The sequence below is a fragment of the Myodes glareolus genome, chromosome 1 (assembly GCF_982192425.1).
Source record: "Myodes glareolus chromosome 1, mMyoGla1.1, whole genome shotgun sequence".
NCBI classification, from domain to species: Eukaryota; Metazoa; Chordata; class Mammalia; order Rodentia; family Cricetidae; genus Myodes; species Myodes glareolus.
This window is the reverse complement of record NC_142026.1, coordinates 53495205-53507147: the sequence shown is the minus strand read 5'-3', so window position 1 is coordinate 53507147 and position 11943 is coordinate 53495205. Positions and strand designations below refer to the sequence as shown.

Here is an 11943-nt window from a genome sequence, read left to right as displayed (position 1 = left end):
CCTGGAACTCGCTCTGTAGACCAGGCTGGCCTCAAACTCAGATTCACCTGCCTCTGCCTCCCAAGTGCTGGGATTAAAGGCATGCCCCACCACCGCTTGGCTTTTTTTTTTTTTTTTAAGGCAGTCTCATTATGGAACCCAGGCTGGCCTGAAACTCACTGCATAGCCTCAGCGGGTCTTGAACTCTTGGTGAGTGTACAGAATCTGTAATTCTCCTGCCTCTGTCTCCAAAGTGCTTAGATTATAGCCACGTGTCAGCAAGCTCTGACTGAGTGGTAATTTAATAAAACATGAAATGGGGGCTGCGATTTGTACCATGGATCTTGGTCAGACAGGCACATGAAGAAGAGGTGCCCATGCCCAGCATTTGCTTTAATCAGGGCTCCTTGCTGGATGGGGGCTCTGGGGGCTTTACAAGGAACTTTACAGCAAAAAAGCCTCAAGAACTTCTCTCTCAGTTTGCTAAACAAAACTAACAATGATTTTTTAAAACTTTCCTGCAGTTTGATTTGAATTTCTCCTAGAATCTCTAATGCCTGCTTTTGCTTGTCTGCTAACCGCTTTGAGTCAATGGGAAACATAACACAAACAACAGAAGAAATCACACGCGGTGCTGCAGTCGGTGAATGGGAAGAAGAAACTGGAAACACTGATTCTCAGGAACTCAGGATTTTTTTTTAATCTATCGCATAGTTATGATCTTAGGTGGCATCCACAGTTATGTTTCCTAACGGGCAAATCACTGCTGGGATGTTTGGCAGAGAATAACTTCACATGGCTTTGCCTAAGATCGGGCTGAGAAATCCGGCATAGTACCTCACCAGGCATCCCATAATCATGCCAAAGTGAGTTCCTCAATGTGACAGATTTCTGGAGAAAACAGAACCTCAGCAGTGTATGCTACTAGAAGCCAACAGGGCCCAGAACAGCGCAAGAGGGTCTTATTAATCAGCATCAACAGCACGCCCCAAATGAGTTCAGCATATCCTCCCGTATCCTTCCACACGTCCAACAACAGGCGTGCGGAGAAATCTGGTAACTTGTCTAAGGTCACTCGCTAGTAAATAATGAGGCAAGTATTTTAATGGAGCCCCTCATTTACTCAGAGCCTTCTGATGAGATAGGGCATGTAATCTACTCGGTGATTACCGTAGCTTCTCCAATAACTAATAAACGATGGATAAGAAGCACTCCACTCCACCACAACTCAAGCCAGTGCCCTCCAGGGGCTTGAAGATGTCCCAAGATGGCAACTCCAGTCAGAAGCCTGGCATCTTGCTTAAATAGGTCCTGCCCTCTGTCCCCGTCCTAGAGGGCCTCTGTAGCTTCTCATATCTGGAGGAGTAGGTTGAAGCAAGTTCTTTCTGTGTGGCCTAGACTGTCAATGAACCTGTAATCCTCCTGCCTCAGCCTCTAGAGTGTTGAGATTACAGGTATGTAGTCTCCATGGTTTCTCACCTAAATAAAAGCCCCTCTCCATTCCAGCCAGAGTAGACCTCTCAGGAACCCAAATGGAACAAAGAAGCACCCAGACCAGCCACCAGAGGGTAAATGCCTCTGAGATAAAGCCTTCTTTCCCTTACCTAGTATGGCCTTGGCCATCAACCCAACCCAACCCTGTCTGTGGATCCAGTCTTATCTACGCCCCTCCCTAGCTCGCCCACACTCCAGCCTGTCAAACACCTTGTCCTTTGTTACCTGCACAGGCCCTGTGAGGAAGCCTCTCCACCTTTGCACCTGCCGTTCCCTCCTTCAAGGGGGGGGGGGGGGGAGAGGCTTTCCTTCCTTATCCTTCCAGCGAATTCCTGCCTGTTTCAGGAAATACCTCCAAGGTTCACTCCTGCAGGAAGCACTTTCTCACCTCACGTTTCAGTCGGCCTCTGTGGGATTCTACAAACTGAGTTCTGTAAAGATACATGGTCGATCCTCACTCCCCTAGAGGCTGGAAATCTGAGACCAAGTCAGCAGCTGGCTGCCTTCTCCAGAGCCCAGTATTGGCTGGGGCTGGGTGTCTCCATGGTATCATATATAGCCCTAACCCCAGTTTCCGCATGGGACCATTTCATGGGTGATGACTTGGCCCCTGCTCTTTTGGTGTCTCCCCTATGATCCTCTTCTAACCAGCTGACTGAATATGATATGTCTGTCCCTCTACCCCTCCCCCCGGAATTGAGAAAGGTAAAAGGATCCTGTCAGTTATTCAGGAGCTGCTGGGTTTGGGGTGGGAGCCCCACGCCCCATCCCTCACCTCACACGCTCCTCACAACTTTCCTTATTGATGACCGCATTCCTTGTGCTCCAGCTTCCGCCAGCCCTAAATTCCTGTGCTCGCACAAGTGTGGCTACGTCTGGTGTCAGCCTCCTGCTTCTGTCTCTCTTCGCTAGGAACTTTCTCACAGCGTTCCCTTTCCCCTCAGGGGGAAGACAAACAAACAAACATTATTTTTAGCTTAGTAGAAAGCTTAAGATCCCATTTGGCTTTTCAGGATTTCTCTCCAGGGGACACGCCACAGGTGCATGGTGCATAAACGGGTCGCGCATCTGGCCCAGGGAGCAATGCTTCACTCACACCAAGTTATTTATTTAGTGTATCTGCTTTTTACTCTTTCCTTTCAAAAGCATCAAGCTAAAAATATCTTGTTTATGCGCTCTGGCCCGAAAATGAAGCAGTTGGGCCATTAATCACCGAGAATATGTTGAATGGGAATTTGATTAAAGTACAGGATGCGTCCTCCAGACGAAGTCGGTTCTTTACTGTAACCACAGTGGAAGCACAGAGGGCCTCTCCAACTGAGTGAGTTGTTAGCCGTGCCTCCTGGGCAGATCGCAACTCCTTTCCTGGGCTAAGAGGGCCATTGCATAGGGGGTCTTATTCTGCGCACCCTGCAGTCTCAGAAAAGGGGACCCGCAGCCTGAAAGGCAGACAAACAGGGCTCGGGAAGATGTCAGGCCTCAGTTGAAGAAGCTGTAAAAGACTCCTAGGGTGCAAAAAGGAGAGACTTGGGTGCTCACCAGGCCCCAACTGCCCCCGACCTCCACGGCCGCGATCCAGGTGGAGAATGAGCCGGACGCCACGTGGCTGGGGAGCCTGTGCAGGCAAACTCCTACCCACAGCTGAGATCCTGTAGGCGGCGGGAGTATCTCAAGGACCCGACAGGGTGTTCCCAGTGGGTGCTCAGACTCCGTAGCCAGGAACTGGACGCCCGGGCTATGGAGATTAGTACCCACCTGTATGACAGTAGGGAAAGAAAACCGTGGCTTCAGGCCCCTGACTATGGGTCCCGCTTGGGGATCACGCTCCCGGAGTCAAGTTCACCTCCTCACTCTCCCACACCCTGCTCTCTCTCTCTCCAACACCCTGCCCTCTCCCCGCCCCCGCGCGCTTGCCCTAGTGTCCTGTTCGGAGAGTCTCGGAGGACCCACCCGCCAGTCCCGAGGGGCGGGGTGGACCCCCAAACACTTGACTAGAGGCTCCACACAAGGTAGCAGCACCCGCCTTGTAAGCCTAGCAATCCTAGCGTTCTGACCTGGAGACGTAATTAAAAAGAAAGTTTTCCAGCCAGAGCGGACGGACCGGCCAGGTCCTCCAGGCTCCAGGGTTAGCGGCCGCCTCCGCTCCCTGCTGGGTCCTAGCGCCCTGCTCTGAAGATCCCGTGGGACCCCGGGGTAGAGAAGCTGGGAGGGGAAGAGGTGCTCTGCCTGGAATCAGTGGGGTCGCTTGGAGTTCACAGATAAAGACGCACAATCTCAGCGCTCTGGACCTCGCCACTCGGTGGTGAGCGCCAGGTTGCTGGTCCAAAGCAGTCCCCAACCTCCCGCTCCACACTGCTCTCGTTCACAGCTGGGGACAGGCCTAGTCCTAGCTTTTAAAACCAGTCTGCACCACGGTAGCTCAAAACTGACAGTCTCTCTCCACCCGCTACCCCTACCCCTCCCTGCTCGGCCTCTGGATGCTCCCGGGCTCCCTAGTGTTGGCTGGAAGTGGGTGACTTAGGGAGGCTTAAAGGAGGGGCGCCCAGCCACGGACCACGTGTGTGCGGGGGCGACAGAGCCGCCAGGGTGGGGCTGAGCGCAGGCCGGGTTGCCTTGCAGCGCAGGAGGCAGTGGGCGTTGCGCCACCGCCTCTCTCCTCTAGCACTATGCTCCCGCCCCACTCGCCGCCTTGGAGAGGCACACACACACATACACAGAGAGAGGCGGGCTCTAAGACCCAGTAGGCATCGTCCTGCCCTCGCCCTCGGTCCCAGACCCGCTTGGACACCAGGGGGCGATGCCCGACCCCATATAAAAGCGGGTCCCGCGCGGGCCTGGCCATTCGCGACCCGGAGCTGCGCGGGCGCGAGCTAGTTGGGGCTCTGGGTGGGCGGCGGCAGCAGCGGCGCCACGCGCAGGCTGGAGGCCGCCGAGGCTCGCCATGCCGGGAGAACTCTAACTCCTCCATGGAGTCGGCCGACTTCTACGAGGCGGAGCCGCGGCCCCCGATGAGCAGCCACCTCCAGAGCCCCCCGCACGCGCCCAGCAACGCCGCCTTCGGCTTTCCCCGGGGCGCGGGCCCCGCGCCGCCCCCAGCCCCACCTGCTGCCCCGGAGCCGCTGGGCGGCATCTGCGAGCACGAGACGTCTATAGACATCAGCGCCTACATCGACCCGGCCGCCTTCAACGACGAGTTCCTGGCCGATCTCTTCCAACACAACCGGCAGCAGGAGAAGGCCAAGGCGGCCGCGGGCCCCGCGAGTGGCAGCAGCGACTTTGACTACCCGGGCGCCCCGGCGGGCCCCGGCGGCGCGGTCATGTCCGCGGGGGCGCACGGGCCCCCTCCCGGCTACGGCTGTCCGGCGACCGGTTACCTGGACGGCAGACTGGAGCCCCTGTACGAGCGCGTCGGGGCGCCCGCGCTGCGGCCGCTGGTGATCAAGCAGGAGCCCCGCGAGGAGGACGAGGCGAAGCAGCTGGCACTGGCCGGCCTCTTCCCCTACCAGCCCCCGCCGCCGCCACCGCCACCGCACCCGCACGCGTCTCCCGCGCACCTGGCCGCCCCACACCTGCAATTCCAGATCGCACACTGCGGCCAGACCACCATGCACCTGCAGCCCGGCCACCCCACGCCACCGCCCACGCCCGTGCCCAGCCCGCATCCTGCACCCGCGTTGGGTGCTGCGGGCCTGCCGGGTCCGGGGGGCGCGCTCAAGGGGTTGGCTGGCACGCACCCTGATCTCCGCACGGGCGGCGGTGGCGGCGGTGCCGGTGCGGGCAAGGCCAAGAAGTCGGTGGACAAGAACAGCAACGAGTACCGGGTGCGGCGGGAACGCAACAACATCGCGGTGCGCAAGAGCCGAGATAAAGCCAAGCAGCGCAACGTGGAGACGCAGCAGAAGGTGCTGGAGCTGACCAGTGACAATGATCGCCTGCGCAAGCGGGTGGAACAGCTAAGCCGCGAACTGGACACGCTGCGGGGCATCTTCCGCCAGCTGCCGGAGAGCTCCTTGGTCAAGGCCATGGGCAACTGCGCGTGAGGCGCGCGGCTGCGGGACCGCCCTGGGCCGGCCCCCTGGCCGGGGACTCGGAGAATGATTTCGGGTCGCTGGATCTCCAGACTACCCCGGCCCTGAAAGCCAGGACTAGGAGATTCCGGTGTCGTCTGAAAGCTTGGCCTACTCCGCATGTCCCCTCCCTTCTTCTGAGCCGGACTCGGTGTGTCTAAGATGTGGGAGTCAGGCCGTGGTTTCTCCTTGAAGCGGGGAGACTTTACTGCGGAGCTGAGCTGGGAGCCCGGCCATTCTAGTATTAAGGAAGTAACCCTGTGCCTTGGATACTCAAACTCGCTCCTTTTCCTACCGAGTAGGGGGAGCAAACATGTGCCTTGATATTTTATTTGGAGGATTCCTGCCTCCTCCGAGGCTGCAACAGGCCCCCCACGAGAGAATGAAGGGTGCAGGCCCAGGGCAGGAGGAAGATTCAGGAAGCTGAGATCCCGGCAGCGCTCTGCCGCGGCCCCTCAGTCCCGGTCCTTAGATGGGTGGGACTTAGGGAGTTGGGGATTTAAGTCTAAGAGTGCCCCCCCCCCCGCCCGGCTACTTGGAGGTGGAGGGTTCCCAGATCCTTGCTTTTCCACCTCCACCTTCACTCCCCACCTCAGCTTGCAACAGGCTAAGTTTTCTGGGTGAGTTCATGGAGGGAGGGGAGTACCACCCCCAGTCAGACCAGAAAGCTAGGTTGTAAGTAAGCCTTGTGGTTAAGGGGGTAATGGGAGACAGGAACCCAGGTTTCTCTGGTCTTGGGGTGGGGAAGGAGAGGACACCGGGACCATCAGCCTTGTGTGTACTGTATGTCGCCAGCCGCTGTTGCTGAAGGAACTTGAAGCACAATCGATCCATCCCAGAGGGACTGGAGTTATGACAAGCTTCCCAAATATTTTGCTTTATCATCCGATATCAACACTTGTATCTGGTCTCTGTGTCCCAGCGGTGCCTTGTGCAATGTCAATGTTCACGTCTATGCTAAACCACCATTTTATTTGGTCCTTTGTTTTGTTTTGGTTTTGCTCAGATTCTTGCCAAAATGAGACTCTTCGCTGGCGGCTGGGGGAAGAAGCTGAGGCTTTCCTTTTTGGTCTAGGGATTTTGTTTTTTTTCTTTTGCTCCCAGAGGACCAGCGAAATGAAGTGGGCCTCTACCCTTCCCCACTGTGGTCCAAGGGTGTCCTTGTGGGTCTTAGCTTCCTCCAGCTGAGACTGCGCACAGGCCTCTCCCCCTCCCACCCCCAAAGGCCCTGAGTCTCCGTCTGGAAAGAAAGCCACCTCCAGCCATTCGTGCACACCCCTGTGGATGGGAACAGGGGTGGACTTCTCTTCGTTGGGGGGGAGGAGGGAACACACGAAGTTTCATGCTACATGTCGTATGTATTATATCTATAATATAAACATATCAAACTCAATTTTGGTGTCTTTTTAAAACCAGAAAGGAGCCGCTTGTAAAGTGTGTTCTGGGTTCCCCTTGAAAAGGCGTTTTCTGTGTCTGAGGTCTTAAGTTTGCATCTCTTGAGTCTCTCTTTACCTTGGTGATGTGTGTTGGGTGGGGGCTATCCCCCAAGGAAGTCACATAGCAGTCAAGGAATAAGGATTCTAAGCTGAGAATGCCCAGAGTCGGAAGACTTGAGTCCCTTTGGAATTTGAGGGTGGAGGGGTAGTGTTGTCTTCAGAACGTGGTCTCTTTTTGCAACTCAGAATGAGAAGGACCCAGAAGAGAAGCACTCTGCCTGAGGGGCAAGCCCACCCAAAAGCTCTCTGTGTAAGAGACCCTTTGGCCACATTCCCAAATCACTCAGCTCCTCCCTAGAGAAAAAGGCTTACCCCTACCTTTGCCCAGCCTTCTAGTGGGGCCTTGGGAAACATGACTCTTCACCCCTCCCTACTTTGCAGACTCCAGGGACGTCCAGAAGGACAGCTTGCAGGCTGAGCACCCCTTTGGACCTGCCTTACTTCAGCCTACCTAGGGAGGGGGCCACAGCCCACATATTCACCTGTCAAGGATTTATTAGTCCCACTTTCCCCATCCTGGACCAAGCATTGGATTGGCTTTTAGTAATCACACACCCACTGCTACAACTGCCCCATAGGGTATGGGCATTACATTGGCTGCAGTAACAGCCCAGTAAGGAAAGGGTGGCCTTCATTGCTCTCCCTGCCTGAACCAGGCAACTGGGCTCTTTTCACCTGGCGTGTGATTGCTGAACAGCTTACAGTATATACTGGTGAGAAATAGCAAGGACTTTTAAATTCTGCACTTTTAGAGTTAGCAGCCTTGGCTGACAACTTGTCCGTCAGGCCAGCCCTTTCCCCCTCTGCCCTCTGTCCTGGGCTTCGCTCCCTCCTCACCCATGGCTGCCCTTGGCAGAGGAGAGGCCACAAACCCGGTGAGGAGGCGGTGGCCTGCCTCATCAGCCTGGGAACTAAGGAGGCAGAGCCCCACCGCCTGCCTAGAGGCTGGGCAGGCCATGGCTTGCAGGCCCCAGCAAACCCTCTCTGAGTTCAGAGCGAATTCCAGTTTTTCTTGTTTACAGGGAATGATCCTTGACTTCCCCCTTTGCCCCCAGAACAGGTCCTAGGCTGAGCGGGGGAGGGGGCCATCTTGTTCTCCTTCCTCTACCACCTAAGGTGGTTGTGTGTAGGGGGAGGTTCTCCAGGGGCTCATGAAAGGGCACCCTTCCCTGCACACGGAATTTCCTGCCTAGAAGCCTGCTCTGGAAACAAGGAAGACCCAGTCACACAAGGGAAGTCTCCAGTGTGGTCTGGTAGATAGTGTTGGGGGGAAGGAGACGGTGGTGTGGCCCTGTTCAGTGTGTACTCTATGCCTAGCTAGCTGGGGGTGGCCTTCCAGGCAATTCAAACTTCATGAATAACTGAATGTATCCCTAAATAGTCATTTGGATGCCTTCTTATGCCAGGGCCTGCACCACGGATCAAGGCATCACTGAGAACAGACCCAGGTCTTATCCTTGGGGAGCTGACAACCCTGTGTCCCCATGCCATGTCCGGGTGACGGATAAAAGGATAAAATAAAGGACTTTTTCTGATGTGGAAACAGCAGCCTGAACCCTATACCTAATGAGGCCAGCTACACATGGACCCTGTCTTCAAATACCCACAAACTTCTCCCATGTGTGAGCCCTTCCCAGGACAGACACTGCCTGGCCTTTTTTCTCTGTCACAGTACTGAACCCCGTGTTCCTTGGCAGTCTCTAGGAAAGGAACACAGAAGAAGAAGGAGAGGGAGGTGACTCCTTTGCCACCAGATAGCTTAATGCTGTCACGAATGTCACCCTTATCTCTTAGATCTCCTGGGAATCTGTGAATATGGGGTTTGGCCCTGACACCTGCTGTGAGCCACTGGGAAGGGTGAGGAGTGTCTGCCCCTCCCAGGTCTCCCGCCCCCTCCTTCCCAGCCCAGGTGGAACCTGCCAGGCCTCCACCAAGCTGCCGATTTCACAAGAGAGGAGGGGGCCTCTCCTCTTGAAGTTTAAGGGGCCTAGAAGCTCTGATTTTGCTTAACCAAGGGGCCTCTTTTTTCCAGGGCACCCGTGGGCTTACTGTAGCCACGAAGCGTTGTTCTTGCCTGGATGATGTTGACATTCTAGCCGCTGTTTTGTTGTGCTGGTAGATAGAGGAAGCCCTTTTCTTTTCTCTCATCTCCTACGCTTTTTTCCCCTTTCTATCATCTCCCCTTCCTTCCCCTCCTCTCACCCCCTTCCCATTCCTTTCCCCTAATCCACCAACTTTTTTTTTCTTGTCCCTGTAAGGCTCACCTCTTCTCTCCCACCCTCACCCACCCCTCCCCACCCTTATCCTTCCCCGTGGATGGAGCATTTAAAGAAAGCTGTAACCTAGGAAAGAAACCAATTCACTATCAAAGCATCCTAGCTCCATCCCAGAACAATTAAACAGCCAGATGGAATCTCTGGGAAAACGCATTAATAACGCGAACAATCTGTGCAGGCCGGCAGGAGCCCAGGAGCCTGGAGCAGGGGTGGGGCTTGGGGGTGGGGTGGGCAGAGGAAGGCTGGGGATGCCGGAGTGTGAGCTCCCAACCACATCTTGCCCATGTGATGGCCAGCAAGGGACAGGGCCATCCCAAGGGTATGCTAAGTCTGCCCACAGCTGTGCTGTCCCCTCTGGCCTCTGCAAGGTCCACTGTGCATCCTGGACCCTAGTGGCTGCAAACAGAGCCAGACAAATGTGGAACCCATTACTCAGCCAGCCACAGCCACAGCCAGCCCCATTCTGGCACCCGAGCCCTTTGCTTCTCTTCACTTTTGTTTTTATTTGTTATTTTCTAGCTTTCTGGCCCCACCCATTAGGAACTGGCCTCCCTGGGTGTGTGTGGAAGCCTTTCCTCTCCCTTTGCCGCGCCCACATCCACTCCTGGTGGACGTGGACAGGAGCAGTAGCTTGCCTGAGCCCCTGGAGCTCCCCATAGAAGTGAAAAGCCCGGGGTCCATGTGGCTGGGCTGCTGTGAGGGTCTGGAAAGGGCTGGGCGTGAACCACAGGACCCACTTCTGTCCTTCCCAAGCCTGGTCTAAGTAGAGCTGAGAAGCCAGACTCTTCTATAGCAGTTCCGCTTTTGCAGGCTATAGGGCGGGTGGGCGGGGGGGGGGGGGGGTATGGAGGTACAGTGCAATGAAAAAGTGTGCACACGCGCTCTTTCTCTCTTCTCTGTGCTGGGGATTAAACTTAGGGTCTCATGCATATTACACAAGTGCCCTACCACTGAGTTGCATCCCGGGCCTTTTCAACATCATTGTCATTGTTATTTTGAGACAGAATCTCCCTAAGTAGCCCAGGCTGGGCTCAAGCTGGTAATCTCCCTCCTCGGCCCTTTGCGTGCCTAGGATGACCAAGCAAGCTGCACCTTACCTGGAAATGATGGTGTTTTCTTATAGCTATCAGACTGGGGTGGAAACATGCTTGTTTTAACAAGTCTCCTTTGGGGAGCTGGAGAGATGGCTCCGAAAAATACTTGCCTGGCATGAGGATCTGCATTCGATCCCCAGAACCCACATTAAAAAAATAACAATAAAATAGAAAAAAAAAAAAAGAAGGGCTTGGTTAGTGGCAAATGTTTGCACTAGGGAGGCAGAGAAGTGGACTTCTGGGGCTTGGCCAGCCCACCTAGACTGTTTTGTGAGCTCTAAGTCAGTAGAAGACACATACTCTCTCTCTACTTGAGGACTACACACCAGAGGTTATATACTGCCCTGTGTATCACACACACACACACACACACACACGTACACACAAACACACTCAGAGCAAGAGTGCAAAAGAGAGACAGAGAAAGGAGAGACAGACAGGAAATGGCTTTCTGATTCTTACAGACCAAGAGATCTATTTCCTGACCTTCCCCTTTCCACTGTCTCTGGGTCTCCATCCTCCACCCTTATCCTCCCTCAAGGCCACCACTAGTTCTTAGAACTCCTGTGGGTCCTTGCTCGGCGCCTTGCTGGCCTTGGCTCCAACAGACGTCCTAGTCTGTCCCAGAGCAGGTCAGTCAGGGAGCGCGTCTTTGAATGCCAGTATCTCCTTCCAACTTATCTCTCCCCGTTGCGGAACACCCTTGCCCTCTTCTTTCCAGTCAAGGGTCTACCTGGTTGGTTTAAGGCCCACTGAGCGCAGACCTAGGTAGGCCATCATTGTCTGAAACAGCATGAAGGATGGATCATAGAGACCCCCCCCCATAGCCTCTAATAGATGAATTTTTTCTGGAAAAGTACTGTTTCTTTTTGTTTGTTTGTTTCTTTCTTTTTTTGAGACAAGGTTTCTCTGTAGCTTTGGAGCCTGTTCTGGAACTAGCTCTTGTGGATCAGGCTGGTCTCAAATGCACAAATATCCGCCTGTGCCTTTCGAGTGCTGGGATTAAAAGCCTGTGCTACCACCGCCCGGCTGTTTTTTTGTTTTGTTTTGTTTTGTTGTTGTTGTTGTTGTTGTTGTTGTATTTATCTATCTATTAATTTATTTATTTTGAGACAGGGTTTCTTTGTGTAGTCTTGGCTGTCCTAGGACTCACTTTGTAGACCACATTGGCCTTGAATTTACAGAGATCCACCTGCCTCTGTTGGGATTAAAGGTATGCACCACCACACCCAGCTAAAAAGTTACTTTTCAAGAGCGAGCTTCCCTAGCAAGGTGACCTGTGTAGTCCGCTATAGCTCTCGGTGGTTACGTGTGTGACATCAGTTTGTCATCAGAGTCAGAGAGTAGTTAGGGTCACATTGTACAGCGACACTAGATGGGGCAGAGCTGGGTCCCTAAAGGAGAGGTCAGGGAGGAAGGACACAGCATACCTGACATATACCTTGAGCAGCTGATACTGCAGAGGTGAAGGGGCAAGCATCTGAAAAGACCTTTGCAAGCCCCAAGCCCTCCTTGACCTAAAGCTATTTCTAGTCCC

General features: G+C 54.6%; 1 protein-coding gene across 1 annotated transcript; it reads left to right on the top strand.

The window, feature by feature from the left end:
- The first annotated feature begins 4310 nt into the window (after positions 1-4310).
- Cebpa (CCAAT enhancer binding protein alpha) lies at positions 4311-6933 on the top strand. Its single transcript, XM_085695417.2, has one exon. It carries the CDS (start codon positions 4440-4442, stop codon positions 5511-5513), a length of 1074 nt encoding a protein of 357 aa, XP_085551543.1. The 5' UTR covers positions 4311-4439; the 3' UTR covers positions 5514-6933.
- Positions 6934-11943: the final 5010 nt, after the last annotated feature.